Source organism: Eleutherodactylus coqui, chromosome 1, assembly GCF_035609145.1.
Source record: "Eleutherodactylus coqui strain aEleCoq1 chromosome 1, aEleCoq1.hap1, whole genome shotgun sequence".
NCBI classification, from domain to species: Eukaryota; Metazoa; Chordata; class Amphibia; order Anura; family Eleutherodactylidae; genus Eleutherodactylus; species Eleutherodactylus coqui.
This window is the reverse complement of record NC_089837.1, coordinates 331,190,652-331,209,449: the sequence shown is the minus strand read 5'-3', so window position 1 is coordinate 331,209,449 and position 18,798 is coordinate 331,190,652. Positions and strand designations below refer to the sequence as shown.

Sequence of the window (18,798 nt, the reverse complement as noted above, 5' to 3'; positions counted from 1 at the left end):
TTCTTGAAGCCTACACTAACTCCTAACACTCTCCCTGCCTAACCCCCACTTCTGTCCCTATTGCAGGGCGCAATGCTCTGCAGATCCAATTTTGGAGAAAAGAAAAAAAAAATACTGTGCTAACACAGTACTGCACACTAGTAGATGTGGCCCTGAGAAGGGCCGTTGGGGTTCTTGAAGCCTACACTGACTCCTAACGCTCTCCCTACAGCAGCACCAGCAGCAGCACTTTCCCTCAGCTAAGTCACAAGGCATGTGTGGCGAGCCGCGGGAGGGGCCGATTTTTATACTCGGGTGACATCTGATCGCCCCAGCCACTCACAGCAGGGGGGTGGTATAGGGCTTGAACGTCACAGGGGGAAGTTGTAATGCCTTCCCTGTCTTTCAATTGGCCAGAAAAGCGCGCTAACGTCTCAGAGAGGAAACTGAAAGTAACCAGAACACCGCGTGGTGCTCGTTAAGAGTAACGAGCATCCCGAACACCGTAATATTCGCACGAATATCAAGCTCGGACGAGTACGTTCGCTCATCTCTACTTATAACCTATTCACTAACTTTTATTAACTTTTTATTGGGGGAATACAAAAAAATATTTTTTTTCCAGATCTTCTCTGGAGGCTCTGAACAGAACTTCCAAGGCAGATGTGAATGGGCCCTTTATATATTTTTTTCACACACATCCACATTACACAATCTTATTTATGTTACACAAAAATGCATACAGACATTAGACATATGTTGACATCACATACATCTATCTACACACAGACCTATTACAAACAAATATACTATACACACATACAGTATATACACATTACACAGTTTTACTTATATTTTATATTCAGGGCCCCGGACCATGAAGCAGTAAAGGGGGACTTCTGGGGTCCTGAGAAAACTACAGTAGGAGTGGAAGGACTCACAGTATGGTAGCCCTACAGTGTCTATATAGTGTCCTGGATTAGGGTCACTACAGCACTTATGTAGTCACTTCATGGTTAATTGCGTTTATTGATTTAATTGTGAAAAGTTATGGTTTGCACTCATATACTGCTTCACCACTGTGTTATGTGACCGGCAGGTCCCCCATTCTTACTGGGTTGTTCGTCAGCTAGCAACAGATGAGGGTAAGTATTTAGTGAGGTAGCAAGACAAGAAGAGCCCGTGATTGGAGGATTAGCCCTCCTCACGGGTTGGGTGAAAAGTTACAGTTAAATAGGTAGAGGGGTGGAGTTTGAGGGAGACTGAGTCTGAGAGAGAAGAGAGAATTCGAGGCCTAGTCAAGGAAGAGGAAGCAACCTGAGGAGAAAGCCAGTGCAGTGGGAAGTGGAAAAGTGAGTTCAAAAGCCTGAATGTACAAAAGAATTAGAGAGAATAAGAGAAAATTTATGTGAACAGAAAGGTAGTTAACAAGGAATAGTAATAGTCAGAAACAGTAGCAAAAGAGTAATAGGAGATGTAAACAGAGCGAAGAGAGAGATGAATGGAAAGGCAAAGCACAGCATATAGAAGAGTCCTTCATTTTCAACAGGCAGAGTTACAATTCTCAAAGTAAAGTATACAGATGTATGTTCCTGTATTTTACTCTGTCATCATCTACCTCACATAAGAAGTAATGCTGTGTATATGATGTTTAAAGAATACCTCCCTCCGGAAAATAAATTGTTTTATTGATTTACTGTTCAACCTGCTTCCTGGAGTTCCTTCTCACCACCAATAACATCTGCACTGAGGTACCACACTACACTCCAGGGAAAAAGAACAATTTTCCCTTTTTATTTAACTTTTTCCATTTTTATTATTATTTTGTCCAAAGTAAGCTTCGGCCTACATACGGACTGTCATCACGAACTTGACAAACCACCATCTCACCCTACCCAACTTTGCGGGTAGCACCCAACACCATTCACACTGCAGTGTTTTCCCCACAGCTGCGGTTTGGGAAAGGGATGAGTAGTGGAACCACCGTCGCTGCCACTTGCTGACACCCGAATCCATCCGCAGCCTGTGGCATTGCCACATCATGAATGGACCCCCTTCATTCGGACCACTCATCTCCTGCATATCCTCTTACCACAGTGGAGCTGTAGCTCATTACTGTATTGGCAAAGGTGATAAGGGGAGCAGCAAGGCTTCACACAGGGAACTGCTGGGTGACTGCTTGATGTTGTAGGCTCCAGCTTCCCCTCTTGGTCACTGGCGGATTGTAGAGGATGCCATGTGATAGGACTGCTACACAAATCAATGAAGCAGCTTTCTTTTTCTTCCCTCCCTCGCTGCAGCTATCTACACCATAATATGAAACAGAAGCTTGGACCCACCCCCCCCCCCCCCCTCCATAGTTTAGCGGAGGCAGGGGTCTGCGTCTGGACATCCAGAAAGTTTTAAAAAAAGTTAAAAATTCTCTAGCTGCTCCTAGGGCCACACCTCAGCAACACAAATCAAACCGTGATGAAATACGGTGGCAATGTCATTTGTAACATGTGCATATTACAGATCTATATTATGGACTTGTTACAATACACCTGAGTGGACCTGACCCTAGAAGCAGTGATTCTAGGAAATAATTCCTCCATAATATGATGTGACAAAGAATGGTGGTATAAAATAATTGGAGGTACAGTATTGGCCAATAGCATGCTATGGACTCCATATTTTGTACAAGGATCTGTAATATGACAGTGCATGAGTCCTTAAAGGCATTGTACTAGAATATCAAGATATCCCCCATCCATTAGATATGGGATAACTTGCTGATCAGTGGGGGCCTCACCAATGATACCCCTGCTTATCTTGAGAACGGGACTCCCATGTTCTGCTCTCCTGTCACTGCAAGGGTCGCTTCCCCCCCCCCCCCCCCCCCTCCTGCGCAATCAGTGTTCCATTAATTTCACTGACAACGATGGAAATACTCTAGGGGGTTACCGCTCAGGTATTGGCAGTCACAGGAAGCACAAGTGCGCTTCCATGACCAACCCTCCATTCTGTCTCCTCCTCACTGCAGTGAAGAGGACAGGGAACACCGGAACCCCGTTATTGAGATCCTGTGAATTGGGGATAACATGTTATTCTGGTAAAACCCCTTTAACAACCAAAAATACATACTTTTGTGCCAAATTGAAAAAGTAAGACTAACTAACGGAATTTAATTCACTTCTCCCTGATCTGCAGCTGTGACAGTCTATAAAATGAACTTGTAAAATATTTCCCTATCCAGCGGAACCACATTATAAGCAGTAGGGTGAGAATTTGACCCAAGAATCATGGAAATCGCTTGGAGACAGAAACAAGCACTTTTGTCCCGGGTAACAAAATCTGCACCATAATAGTGGGTCAATTTTGATCCTTGCAATGGGGCCCCCTTCTGCTTCAAATACTTAGTTGCAAATATTGTAAATATATATTAATTTTAGTTATGTATATCATTGTTAGTTTGTATTCATTTGTATTTGCTTATTACAGATATAACAATAAGTAGAGAATTTTTCCTTATAAATGATTTTGACCATACAGAATGGAACATCTTGTTTCTATTAATCAAATACAGTACAAAACCTGCAGATCAAACTTCAAACCCTAGAAACTGGTTTAAAACAGTCGCAGACAGATAAGAGTGTGGATAGAATATTTCCATTTTCTTTCCCATCCTTGTAAGAAAGGAGATAACTGATTTCAATTTATGATAAGAAGAAATGCCAAGATATTGTCATAGGAAAAGAAGGGTAGTACAATGTCACCATCAGTCTTTTCATATGCTGCACATGTCTTACAGAAGAGCAGTTGTTTTTGTCCTTCCTTCAACTAAATATAATTAAAGGGACTTCCCAATTTTGAGATCATGATTAATTAAAGTACAACTCTACCAAATTCTGCTCAGTAATTTTATATGTACATTGGGAAAAATAATTTTAGTACATATTATGCATACAGTAAGTTAATGACTTGGAGTCAATTTTTGCAAACAAGAAACGGTCTGAGAGCGAAGTTTTGAAAATAGGTTGTAGGTGGAAGTAGATGCCATTTCTGGAATACATCTAGATGCTAACAGCTATTTCAATCTTGAATACCTTAGAGAAGTTGACTGTCCCAGAGAACCTAATATTACTATTTTACTTTATCTTCTAGTCTTTAAGGGAACCTGTCCTCACCTCCCAGCTCCATACTGATCTGATTCCCTGTTTGCCCTCGCAAAGTTGGCTCATGCACAGTGTGACTCTTTTCAGCCAACTTCGAAGGGACAGGCAATTGGTTGGGTATGAATCACAGGTGCTTGGACTCCACATTTCCTCACCTTTGAGCCCATAATGTAGATTATGAGGCTGAAAGGTGATGATAGGTTCCCGTTAATGTTCCTCCCAGCTGTCAGTGCTACTGTGTAATTGGACCATTTCCTGGAACAGAGGGACAGTGCTCAAAATCAGGGACTGACCTGCTGAATTCAGGCACTTGGGAGGGATGGCTGTAGTAGATGATAAACTTCACGCTGTTTTTAGATGAGTATACTTTAGCTCTGTATTTGGTCTGTATTTTGTGGCCCATAATATGGAGCTAATGTAAATGTTTTTTTCTATTCACATGGTGTTATTTTTACAGCCATTTTTGCAGCATGATCTAATTTTTTTGCATTTGTCTCTGTATTGCATTTCTTTTCTATTGGGTAAAGCCGGATCAGTATTTGCCCAGTAGAAAATAAAATATATCAAGGCAAATACTAATGAAATACTGATGACATTGATGATGGTTGAAATGTCATCTGTAACGCATCCATAATACGGATTGATATTACAGACATGTTACAATACACTTTGGCTGAGCACGCCAAAGGAGGGGAGATCACAGGGTTTGTAGAATTGTTGTCACGGATTACTCTGTAATAGAGATGAGCGAGCACCAAAATGCTCGGGTGCTCGTTACTCGGAACAAACTTTTCGCGATGCTCGAGGGTTCGTTTCGAATAACGAACCCCATTGAAGTCAATGGGCGACCCGAGCATTTTTGTATTTCGACGATGCTCGCTAAGGTTTCCTTGTGTGAAAATCTGGGCAATTCAAGAAAGTGATGGGAACGACACAGCAATGGACAGGGCAGGCGAGGAGCTACATGTTGGGCTGCATCTCAAGTTCACAGGTCCCACTATTAAGCCACAATAGCGGCAAGAGTGCCCCCCCCCCCTCCCAACAACTTTTACTTCTGAAAAGCCCTCATTAGCAATGCATACCTTAGCTAAGCACCACACTACCTCCAACAAAGCACAATCACTGCCTGCATGACACTCCACTGCCACTTCTCCTGGGTTACATGCTGCCCAACCGCCCCCCCCCCTCCCCCCCACAGCGCACACCAAAGTGTCCCTGCGCAGCCTTCAGCTGCCCTAATGCCTCACCACCCTCATGTCTATTTAGAAGTGCGTCTGCCATGAGGAGGAACCACAGGCACACACTGCAGAGGTTGGCACGGCTAGGCAGCGACCCTCTTTAAGAGTGGCGGGGCGATAGCCCACAATGCTGTACAGAAGCAATAAGAAATAGAATCCTGTGCCACCGCCATCAGGAGCTGCACACGTGGGCATAGCAATGGGGAACCTATGTGTCACACACTATTCATTCTGTCAAGGTGTCTCTGCATGCCCCAGTCAGACCGGGCTTTTTAATTCATAGACACAGGCAGGTACAACTCCGTATTGTGAAGTCCCTGTCGACCGACAGCATGGGTGGCTTCCTGGAACCCACCGGCGGTACATAAAAATATCCCATTGCAGTGCCCAACACAGCTGAGGTAGTAATGTCGTGCTTAATGCAGGTGGGCTTCGGCCCACACTGCATGCCCCAGTCAGACTGGGCTTCTTTACAAGTGGAAACAGATGCATTTATAATTCCCTGTGGACCCACAGCAGGGGTGGGTGCCAGGAAGCCACCGGCGGTACATAGAAATATCCCATTGCATTGCCCAACACAGCTGAGGTAGTAATGTCGTGCTTAATGCAGGTGGGCTTCGGCCCACACTGCATGCCCCAGTCAGACTGGGGTTCTTTTCAAGTGTACAGATGTAGTAAAAACTCCGTGTGCACCTACAGCATGGGTGGGTGCCAGGAAGCCACCGGCGGTACATAGAAATATCCCATTGCATTGCCCAACACAGCTGAGGTAGTAATGTCGTGCTTAATGCAGGTGGGCTAAAAATTTATTGGATTACACTGTAGGCGAGGGCCCACAAAAATTGCTGTATCAACAGTACTAATGTACATGAAAAAAATTGGCCATGGCCAACCAAGAGGGCAGGTGAAATTCATTAATCGCTTTGGTTAATGTGGCTTAAGTGGTAACTAGGCCTGGAGGCAGCCCAGTTTAACGAAAAATTGGTTCAAGTTAAAGTTCCAACGCTTTTCAGAGCATTGAAACATCTAAAAATTGTTTCGAAAAATTATGAGTGAGCCTTGTGGCCCTAAGAAAAATTGCCCGTTCAGCGTGATAACGTGAGGTTTCAGGAGGAGGAGCAGGAGGAGGAGGAGGAGGAGGAATATTAGACACAGATTGATGAAGCAGAAATGTCCCCGTTTTGGATGGTGAGAGAGAACGTAGCTTCCATCCGCGGGTGCAGCCTACGTATTGCTTACGTATCGCTGCTGTCCGCTAGTGGAGAAGAGAAGTCTGGGGAAATCCAGGCTTTGTTCATCTTGATGAGTGTTAGCCTGTCGGCACTGTCGGTTGACAGGCGGGTATGCTTATCTGTGATGATTCCCCCAGCCGCACTAAACACCCTCTCCGACAAGACGCTAGCCGCAGGACAAGCAAGCACCTCCAAGGCATACAGCGCTAGTTCAGGCCACGTGTCCAGCTTCGACACCCAGTAGTTGTAGGGGGCAGAGGCGTCACTGAGGATGGTCGTGCGATCGGCTACGTACTCCCTCACCATCCTTTTACAGTGCTCCCGCCGACTCAGCCTTGACTGGGGAGCGGTGACACAGTCTTGCTGGGGAGCCATAAAGCTGGCCAGGCCCTTAAAGACTGTTGCACTGTCTGGGCTGTACATGCTGCTCGATCTACGCACCTCCCCTGCTACATGGCCCTTGGAACTGTGCCTTCTGCCACTAGCGCTGTCGGATGGGAATTTTACCATCAGCTTGTCCGCCAGGGTCCTGTGGTATAGCAACACTCTCGAACCCCTTTCCTCTTCGGGAATGAGACTGGGAAGGTTCTCCTTATAGCGTGGGTCGAGCAGTTTGTACACCCAGTAATCCGTAGTGGCCAGAATGCGTTGAATGCGAGGGTCACGAGAAAGGCATCCTAACATGAAGTCAGCCATGTGTGCCAGGGTACCTGTACGCAACACATGGCTGTCCGCACTAGGAAGATCACTTTCAGGATCCTCCTCCTCCTCAGGCCATACACGCTGAAATGATGACAGGCAACCAGCATGGGTACCGTCAGCAGTGGGCCAAGCTGTCTCTTCCCCCTCCTCCTCATCCTCCTCCTCCTCCTCCTGAACGCGCTGAGATATAGACAGGAGGGTGCTCTGACTATCCAGCGACATACTGTCTTCCCCCGGCTCGGTTTCCGAGCGCAAAGCGGCTGCCTTTATGGTTTGCAGGGAACTTCTCAAGATGCATAGCAGAGGAATGGTGACGCTAATGATTGCAGCATCGCCGCTCACCACCTGGGTAGACTGATCAAAGTTTCGAAGGACCTGGCAGATGTCTGCCAACCAGGCCCACTCTTCTGAAAAGAATTGAGGAGGCTGACTCCCACTGCGCCGCCCATGTTGGAGTTGGTATTCCACGATAGCTCTACGCTGCTCATAGAGCCTGGCCAACATGTGGAGCGTAGAGTTCCACCGTGTGGGCACGTCGCACAGCAGTCGGTGCACTGGCAGATTAAAGCGATGTTGCAGGGTGCGCAGGGTGGCAGCGTCCGTGTGGGACTTGCGGAAATGTGCGCAGAGCCGGCGCACCTTTACGAGCAGGTCTGACAAGCGTGGGTAGCTTTTCAGAAAGCGCTGAACCACCAAATTAAAGACGTGGGCCAGGCATGGCACGTGCATGAGGCTGCCGAGCTGCAGAGCCGCCACCAGGTTACGCCCGTTGTCACACACGACCATGCCCGGTTGGAGGCTCAGCGGCGCAAGCCAACGGTCCGTCTGCTCTGTCAGACCCTGCAGCAGTTCGTGGGCCGTGTGCCTCCTATCTCCTAAGCTGAGTAGTTTCAGCACGGCCTGCTGATGCTTGCCCACCGCTGTGCTGCCACGCCGCGCGACACCGACTGCTGGCGACGTCCTGCTGCTGCTGACACATCTAGATTGCGAGACAGAGGTTGAGGAGGAGGAGGAGGAGGAGGGTGCTTTAGTGGAAGAAGCATACACCGCCGCAGATACCACCACCGAGCTGGGGCCCGCAATTCTGGGGTTGGGTAGGACGTGAGCGGTCCCAGGCTCTGACTCTGTCCCAGCCTCCACTAAATTCACCCAATGTGCCGTCAGGGAGATGTAGTGGCCCTGCCCGCCTGTGCTTGTCCACGTGTCCGTAGTTAAGTGGACCTTGCCACTAACCGCATTGGTGAGGGCGCGTACAATGTTGCGGGAGACGTGGTCGTGCAGGGCTGGGACGGCACATCGGGAAAAGTAGTGGCGACTGGGAACTGAGTAGCGCGGGGCCGCCGCCGCCATCATGGCTTTGAAGGACTCCGTTTCCACAACCCTATACGGCAGCATCTCAAGGCTGATAAATTTGGCTATGTGGACGGTTAACGATTGAGCGTGCGGGTGCGTGGTGGCGTACTTGCGCTTGCGCTCCAACACTTGCGCTAGCGACGGCTGGACTGTGCGGTGCGAGACATTGGTGGATGGGGCCGAGGACAGCGGAGGTGAGGCTGTGGGTGCAGGCCATGAGACGGTTGTGCCTGTGTCCTGAGAGGGAGGTTGGATCTCTGTGGCAGGTTGGGGCACAGGGGGAGAGGCAGCGGTGCAAACCGGAGGCGGTGAACGGCCTTCGTCCCACCTTGTGGGGTGCTTGGCCATCATATGTCTGCGCATACTGGTGGTGGTCAGGCTGTTGGTGGTGGCTCCCCGGCTGATCTTGGCGCGACAAAGGTTGCACACCACTGTTCGTCGGTCGTCAGGCGTCTCTGTGAAAAACTGCCAGACCTTAGAGCACCTCGGCCTCTGCAGGGTGGCATGGCGCGAGGTTGTGCTTTGGGAAACACTTGGTGGATTATTCGGTCTGGCCCTGCCTCTACCCCTGGCCACCGCACTGCCTCTTGCAACCTGCCCTGCTGATGCCCTTGCCTCCCCCTCTGAAGACCTGTCCTGAGTAGGCGTTGCACACCAGGTGGGGTCAGTCACCTCATCGTCCTGCTGCTCTTCCTCCGAATCCTCTGTGCGCTGCTCCCTTGGACTTACTGCCCTTACTACTACCTCACTGCAAGACAACTGTGTCTCATCGTCATCGTCCTCCTCACCCACAGAAAGTTCTTGAGACAGTTGGCGGAAGTCCCCAGCCTCTTCCCCCGGACCCCGGGAACTTTTGAATGGTTGGGCATCAGTGACGATAAACTCCTCTGGTGGGAGAGGAACCACTCCTGCCCAATCTAAGCAGGGGCCCGAGAACAGTTCCTGGGAGTGTTCCCGCTCCTGAGCAGGTGTCATTGTAGTGGAGTGAGGAGGCTGGGAGGAAGGAGGAGCAGCAGACAGAGGATTCGGATTTGCAGCACTGGACGGCGCAGAACTGTGGGTGGATGATAGCTTGCTCGAAGCACTTTCTGCCATCCAGGACAGGACCTGCTCACACTGCTCATTTTCTAATAAAGGTCTCCCGCGTGGACCCATTAATTGGGCGATGAATGTGGGGACGCCAGAAACGTGCCTCTCTCCTAATCGCGCAGCAGTCGGCTGCGACACACCTGGATCAGGAGCTCGGCCTGTGCCCACACCCTCACTTGGCCCTCCGCGTCCTCGTCCACGTCCACGTCCTCTAGGCTTACCCCTACCCCTCAGCATGCTGTATTACCAGTGATTTGATTTCCCAGGCAGGAAATAAATTGGCGCAAGCCTGCAGGCCAAATATAATGTTTTCGCTTTTTTGCAAACGGAAGACCCCACTGCGTGTATTCAATGAACAAGAAGTTTAATATCTATGGTGTGGCCCTCAAAAAGTGTCACACAAGTATAGTGTAGCAGAGTTATTAACTCTAGCAGAGCAGGTATTTGCCAGTCAGGAAAGACAATGGCGCTAGGCTGCAGTAAAGCGTAGCTGGTTGCGTCTGATTTTTGTACGTAGTACACGCAGCACACACGTACACGCAGACCTTAGGACTGACACAGGCAGGCCAAATATAATTTCTTTTCCTTTTTAGCAAAGGGAAGACCCCACTGCGTATATTCAATGAACAAGAAGTTTAATATCTGTGGTGTGGCCCTCAAAAAGTGTCACACAACTATAGTGTAGCAGAGTTATTAACTCTAGCAGAGCAGGTATTTGCCAGTCAGGAAAGACAATGGCGCTAGGCTGCAGTAAAGCGTAGCTGGTTGCGTCTGATTTTTGTACGTTGTACACGCAGCACACACGTACACGCAGACCTTAGGACTGACACAGGCAGGCCAAATATAATTTCTTTTCCTTTTTAGCAAAGGGAAGACCCCACTGCGTGTATTCAATGAATAATAAATGTCTTCTGGCCCTGCCTACACAATTCTATCCCTGTAGTATTAATGCCGGGTGCAATGCTCTGCACAGCCGGTTTTGAGAAAAAAAAAAAATATGCAACACTGCTAACAGCAGCCTGGACAGTACTGCACACGGATAGAAGTGGCCCTAGAAAGGACCGTTGGGGTTCTTGAAGCCTACACTAACTCCTACCACTCTCCCTGCCTAACCCCCACTTCTGTCCCTATTGCTGGGCGCAATGCTCTGCAGATCCAATTTTGGACAAAAAAAAAAAAAATTACTGTGCTAACACAGTACTGCACACTAGTAGATGTGGCCCTGAGAAGGGCCGTTGGGGTTCTTGAAGCCTACACTGACTCCTAACGCTCTCCCTACAGCAGCACCAGCAGCAGCACTTTCCCTCAGCTAAGTCACAAGGCACGTGTGGCGAGCCGCGGGAGGGGCCGATTTATATACTCGGGTGACATCTGATCGCCCCAGCCACTCACAGCAGGGGGGTGGTATAGGGCTTGAACGTCACAGGGGGAAGTTGTAATGCCTTCCCTGTCTTTCAATTGGCCAGAAAAGCGCGCAAACGTCTCAGAGAGGAAACAAAGTTACCGGAACACCGCGTGGTGCTCGTTACGAGTAACGAGCATCCCGAACACCCTAATATTCGCACGAATATCAAGCTCGGACGAGTACGTTCGCTCATCTCTACTCTGTAACCTTTCCCAACAGTGGCGATAACAATGCCCTGCCCAGCTGTCGCGCAGAGGCCAAAAATCACTTACCGTGGTACGCTTAACAGGAAGGTCTGTCTTGTCATGGGTGATGCCAGTACTCCAACCTGAACCGTCGGGATGGAATGTTGATGAAATAATTGAGACGAGTCTGGTAGCTTGTGGTAGTAATCTGGGAGTATGCAGATTTACTAAGCTGGTATTTGTAACCGTTAAATATACAAAGCTTCCAAATGCAGTACTTGGTGATGGTGCAAGCAGGTATAGCAATATGCAGTAAATTGAACACGATGTAAATAACAGCAATATTGATTTGAATAGCAATTGACTTCATCGCTCTCTCCTTTTCTTTCACTGAAGCTGACTTAAGACAATTCCCCACTCATTTATCTAACTGAAGGGATGACTAAGATTTAACAAAGTGTAGGTGAAGCAGAGTGTAAGGTGGTTGTTAGACTAATCCTGGCTTTGAGTTCATTGCGTAGTTTTAGACTCACTGTTTTAGTGGAAGAGCGACCTCAGGTAGATTCTCCTCCTCTCTGCTGTGGAATACCAAGGGAGCAGAATGAGACCTGGCTCAACCTCGGGTAGACTGTGAAGATACTGCTTTCTTTCCTGCACGAACACCTCTTCCTTCTCCGACATGACCTCTCTCCTCCAACAGCTAACTGCGACAGGACACCCTCCTTTCCAACTCCAGCCAGCTCTAACTGCTGTTCACTCACTCACCTCCCCACTTTTATCTTTTCTTTCAGTTCCCGCACGCACTTTTCTTCTCTCCTCCCACATAGGGACTCTAATTGAATTCCTCCCGCCCTGGACTCTGCTCCAATCAATGTGAACTTGACAATTAGCCAATGAGCAGTCAGCTAATGTCAGAACTAAGCTCTAGGCTTAGAAGAGGGGAAGAAGAAACAGGGTTTCTCCAATGTATGGCACTTTCTATGCCCAAGGAAGGCACATAGACAGGTGAGACAGGACAGGTGTTGATGTGAATGTTCTGTAGGACCCGCCGGGCCACTACACACTCATCTAAAAATAATCTTAACGATGGAATTTACTAGAAACTGTTATCTTAAGCCAGTCTTTAGCAGCAGTGAGCTGGGAAGAGAAGTCAAATGTATTAATAGGTGCATGCCTTTTAATAGGTTTGGGGCATCTTTATCTGTTTGCAACATGTCAGAAATGTAAGTCTAGAGCAGCTATGAACAGTCGTAGATTTGCGTTATAACTTACACCAGTTTCTGACATTAATTACAATAAATGTTTAAGCCCCACCCACTTTTCTCACTGCTTAGGAAAAGTCGCAAGAGAAAGACAAAAAGTAAAAGTATGTACCGTAGTTTGTGACTTTTTAATGCCAAAGTTTTGGTTGCACAGCCATAATCCCCCCCCCCCCCATATAATTTTGTTCAATATACAGAAAATATATATTATGAGAATTAGACACACAACACACATTGTTGATTAAAAATATAGTCTCATTCAAAAGATATTACTCTGCATGCACAGACATACATACACAAATAGAAACACATATGCGGCAGTGCTAAATTGTCATTTCACACAACTGATATTACCACCTTGTTCTGTATTCAGTGAGAATCAATACTGCACAAATGAAACCTCACCCCCCCACCCACCTCTGCTCCCTCCTAGCCAAGCCTTCCCCCCTCCCCTTACTCCTCCCCAGTTCACCTTACAATTGTATAAGAAAAGGAAATGTGTACAAGGATTCCAGCAGATTGTATATCTCAACATGTAACAAAGTAACAATTTAACATTTCAATAAAAATGATTGATACAAAGAAATACTGCACAAAAGTAGTTGATTTACTGACTATAATGTAAAATGTTAAAGAATAGTCCCAACACCCTCAGTTTTGGGATACCCCATATGTGAAACAAGTGACCAGGCCGCCAATAATAGTTGTCTGCAGCAATAAGACAGCAGTAGATGTGTTTCAGCTGCCAGAAATACTGTGTTACCTGCAAATTTTAGATCTTTTACCATCCTCTCTGCTGGTTTCTCTAAATGCTAATTCCTCTGGTATGCAGTTACTATTGTGCACAGCAGTCAGAAACTATCAAATGTTTCCCAACGTTCCCCTAATTTCACTCACCCCTTCACTGAAACAAGAGGAGGCAGACAATCTGCTGCCCATCCCCTCTTCCATTCATCCATGCCTACTTTACGGTGTTACTGTTGGTTAATTTTGCATTAACTCTTTTTTTATCTGGATCCCAGCTACCATATTCCCCCTTTGATGCTCAGTATACCTACAGAGCATCATTATTTTGGTCTAGGGTTTATATTTCAATAGTCATAACATAAGCAGCGGTTTTCCTTTCCACCATGGTTTCTACTGTACCAGTAATAGTGCGCATGAGTAGGAGTAGTAGGCAAGGCAATAGGAGAAAAACTACCAACATAAGCCATGCCAGACCTACTAAGGTCTTAAACCCCGATAAAGCTAAAAACCACCTGCCAAACAAATCATTAGGAGTATGAGTAGGAGACTCATGCTTTCTGTGTATGGGTACAGATATAACATGAGGAAACATGATGCAACCATTTAGTCATGTCTGGGTTGGATTTCCCTTTTTGCCCTAAGTCATACTCAGGTGTTTGATGCATGAGAACACCTAAGTGTAAAAAAGTACACTTTTGGGTAGCTATAAAATAATCTAGCACTGTTGTGTGTTGTTTAGTAATAACAATCAATTAAACTCGAACTGCATTAGTGTAATGTCCCCCAAAGATATGCTGGACCTGCACCTGCAGCTATGCACAAATAATATCCCAATGTGCAGCAGCCAATACAATGCAAAATAAACGGGAAGTCTTTCCCTAAATAAGTAACAATGAGGGAGAGAGCCCTGCCTAACATGACAGACTGATTGCTTCAATAGATGTGGCCCTGCACTCATACCTGGGACCTAAGTAACCCTACTAGGCCAACAAAAATAAAGGACAAAGCAAACCCCAAAAGGAAAAACAAATGAAACACCACACTTAGCTGATGGTGAAGCCGCAGCACACAGAGCAGACCAGAGTATGGTCACAGCGGATACCACGCTGTCCACAGGAGCCACTTACTGCAAGCTCAAACAGCGAGCAACTGACAATATACAGCAACTAGCTCACTATCCAGTCCAGGTAAATATCCAGCTAATCACCTACAGATGTGACCACATTACGTCACACCTACTGCACTAGAAGGTGCAGAACCAAATCTAAAACCCGCACTGGACTTTGTCAATCCGGCAGCGATCTCAGCACTACTGCAACACATAGCTAAAACCTGCACCAGACTTCGTCAATCCGGCAGCGGTCTCAGCACCGCTGCAACAATTAGTTTGAGTAGCCAGCCCTATTACTGTGAAACTCCAATACCATCTGGATAATCTGTAGCTTTCACTAACTTTTCCTTCATTCATAGTATGAGTGGATAAATAAACCATTGTATGAGCCATACCCATAGATATTAAATGAGGCTTACCTTTTGGCCTTAGTCAATTATCCGCAGCTCTCTTGAAGAGTGTGCATTCAGAGCTTACCATTTATAACATCATGGGGTAACACAAAGGTGTAACTACTACTACTACTGTATGATCTAGGATGCTAGACAACTGTCGTCCAAAGCTCAGGCATCCTACCTTCTGGCCTAATTTATCACTGTCTTACCTTTTATGTTGTCTCACACATTATACACGTTTATTAGGTATACCATTGCAATCCCGATAGGGGGTATGATTTGAAAACAGTTGTCCCATAATTTGGAACCTCCACACATGCACACTTTGTCCAAGAAGGATAATAGTCTATAATGGCATTTTCCTGGGCACATGAGATGGCATGATGATCCCCAATCAATGAGCAATAAAGAACCAACGAGGGTCACCGAGCCATGCTCCAACCATTATTGGGGCAGTTGTCCTCTGGTGTTTTTGAGAGAACACAGTACCACGAATTTTATTAAACCATGACCTGATCTCATCCACAGTGACGGGTATAGCCACGAAGGGCATAGAGGAGAACACTATAGGGGCATGAGTTCCTAATTAAATGAATAGAGCAATAGTCAAACATGCGCACCGCTGCTCCATTCATTTACTTGTGAATAGGAAATAACTTAATATTACTGGAATACTCCTTTACGTTAAGTTTATTATGAACTTTCTGTATGCTGTAATTTAACAGCTTATTCTTTATTTGTAGAAACAATATCAGTGATGAGACGAGAAGAAGCAGGTGAGATTGCATTACAGCTTAACTTGTATAAATTTGAGCTCTATCATAGCTATTGTTATAGATTTTTGGTATTGTATTATTGCTGTTCATTGTCTATCTATTATTTCTGTAAGGCTAAGGACACACAGCTGAAACCCCTCCCACCTGCAACTGCAAAATTGCATCTATTGACTGCGGCAGTGGGGCATGGTTTGGCCACAGTGGCTAGTCAGACCATATGTCCTCAGACTTACTAAATATATGACACATTCTAAGCAGTACCCAATGGGTTGAAATGCTCTATATAGCCTTTTTAATCTGGAAATCAGGGGTGGACTGAGATCATTGTTGTCACCAATGTAATATTTCAAATGTATCTACAATACTTCAGAAGATAATTTTCATTGGTTTCCTGCTTCTAATGTAAATACTGTACTGACTATCTAAATGCGATTTTAAATACAGTCCCACGGCTGAAGATGTCCATGGAAGCATTTCTGAGAACATTTCCTAGAACAACTTATTTAAAATAGAAAACAACAAAACTCTATCAATTGTGCATCTTTATGATGAATGTGTAAAGTGCAGGTGCTGAGGAAGGGCCGAAGACATCCAGGACAGTCATGGAATAAGGTGCAAAACACAGGGAAGTCTCTTCAGACATTTTACTCAACAAGCCAAAAAGGCCAACACTGGGAATGGAGTTGATTGCCCAGTTCAGCCTTTTAGGGACAGTTTCAGAAGTTCAGCAATACTCAAAGGAACAAAACATCAGTATTCTCCAGCAGAAGAGGCACAATACTTCATTACAACAAACTGGTGAGTGCAGTGGTTCTCAGAGTGTCAGCTCATCTCAAGCTTCTAGAAACAATTCTTCCCAGGTCCTTGGAGCTCAGCAATTGGCCTCTCTCTGTTGCTAACTGTCTCAGAAACTCTGCGCTTAAAGGGGTTGTCCCGCGCCAAAACGGGGTTTTTTTTTTTTTAAACCCCCCCCCCCCCGTTCGGCGCGAGACAACCCCGATGCAGGGGTTAAAAAAGCAACCCCCACAGCGCTTACCTGAATCCCGGCGGTCCGGCGTCTTCATACTCACCTGCTGAAGATGGCCGCCGGGATCCTCTGTCTCCATGGACCGCAGCTCTTCTGTGCGGTCCATTGCCGATTCCAGCCTCCTGATTGGCTGGAATCGGCACGTGACGGGGCGGAGCTACACGGAGCTACACGGAGCCCCATAGAGAAGAGGAGAAGACCCGGACTGCGCAAGCGCGGCTAATTTGGCCATCGGAGGGCGAAAATTAGTCGGCACCATGGGAACGAGGACGCCAGCAACGGAGCAGGTAAGTATAAAACTTTTTATAACTTCTGTATGGCTCATAATTAATGCACAATGTATATTACAAAGTGCATTATTATGGCCATACAGAAGTGTATAGACCCACTTGCTGCCTCGGGACAACCCCTTTAACTCCGGTTGCAGTGCCAACTGATTTGGTCTCTGAACTGTCATAGACCTGATTCCTAGCCACAGTCGATACTGTTGTATCTTGTCCTCACTAGAAGAATGGGTGGAAACAAGCTGCACGCCCACAACCAACGCCCACAATTTGATTGGCTGGCCCAGAGAATGGGTGCCCATTATCTTCCCTCCCGCCTGGTGTCACTCACCACGCTGCCACTGTCCCTTGTCTCCTTCTCGGCTCCAGTGTCACTCACCCCTCCGCCGCTGTCCCTTGTCTCCTTCTTGGCTCCAGCGCTGTGAGTCTCCTCTGTCACATATTGCAACCATTATGCGAGGCCGGCGAGGAGACTAACAGTGGGTGACCGACTACGGCGGAGCAGAGACAGGAGAAGACAGAGCGCCTGGGGCAGTGACAGTGGGGGGAATGCAGTGGAGGGGGAAAAATGACAGCGCTGATGCCGGCAGGGGAGAAGGTCCTCGGGGAAAGTATGAGGGTAGAGCAGGGAGGCCAGAGCGGTGCCGCCTTCAGGGGTTGCCGGGCGGGGATATTCGCAGTGGGGGAATGCAGTGAGGGGGGGGGGGGGGACTCACAGTGCCGAAGTTGCAAGGAAAGAAGGTCGCCGGGGGAAGTATGACAGTGAAACTCGGAACACAAATCGGACATCGGCAGGGTACCAGTGGAGACAGCCTTGACCTATTCTTTCCCTGAGCCAATCAAATTGTGGGTGTTGGTTGTGGGCATACAGCTTGTCTCCAACCATTCTGCTGGTGGAGACAAGATATAACAGTACTGCCACAGTCTTCTACCTGATCACTCTGCTGCACCACTCTTTTGAGGACAAGGTGAATGCAGCAAGGGCATTTGTCTGATAATACCTGCAGTACCAGCTAATGCTCCTGGGTTCCTGCGGCACACACTTGTCAGAGGTTCTCACTCTCCATGTCACAGCATCTTCCTGGACCATATTACGATTTCTTGAGCCCCAGTGTACTTCTCTGCTGCCCAATAACCATTTTCTGCCCCTGCTCTGACAGGATCTACAGCCTTCTTAGTCAGGTGTTCTCTGGTCAGGCCTGAGGGAGACTCCATTTCTATCTTCTCTCTGGTGCTCTGTTCTTACAGTCTTTACTTAATGGGAATGGAGACTCTCTCACTGGTGCTCCATTCTTCCCTAAGCCGCATCCTGATCATCGCAGCTATAGTGAATGCTGCTCATAGCGCCTAGCCAGGGACCCTGGTCTTCCTTTTAGCCTGCTCCTGTCTATCTAAAGCAGGCTCTGTGTCTCTGAACTGGCCAGTGTTGGCTGTGAGCTAACCATGGGAATGGGCCCAAACTCTCCAAGATGGTGTTATCTTGTGCTTTTATATGGCTCTTCCTCCTCTTTACTGAATAGGTGACATGCTAATCACATCACTATTTGCATCATATCAAGGACTGCCAAATGCAGCACCACACTCCAACATTTCTTCCCTGTAAGGGACTTTGACCACACCTTACACATGTGTAATCTTAAGGCTGATTTACATGCAATGACTATCGCCCAAATTCGTCCAAACAACGGCTTTTGAGGGATAGCCATTGTGTGTAAATGTGTGCCCATCGTGCACTTACCGTACACTTTTCGTCCATTGCTGAGTTCAGTTCAGCTTAAAATCTGTTGTCCTTGATAACAGGGACTGCATGCCGAGTTCTACGTGGGACTCACTGATAACATTCTTTCAGCTGCTGTCCC

General features: G+C 47.1%; 1 protein-coding gene across 1 annotated transcript in view; it reads left to right on the top strand.

The window, feature by feature from the left end:
• The window catches only part of SSC4D (scavenger receptor cysteine rich family member with 4 domains), a 65,889-nt gene that overhangs the window by 10,033 nt on the left and 37,058 nt on the right, over positions 1-18,798 (top strand). Inside the window, exon 2 of the mRNA XM_066587984.1 lies at positions 15,596-15,628. Coding sequence (XP_066444081.1) covers positions 15,596-15,628 — 33 coding nt within the window. The remainder of the gene's footprint in view (positions 1-15,595; positions 15,629-18,798) is intronic.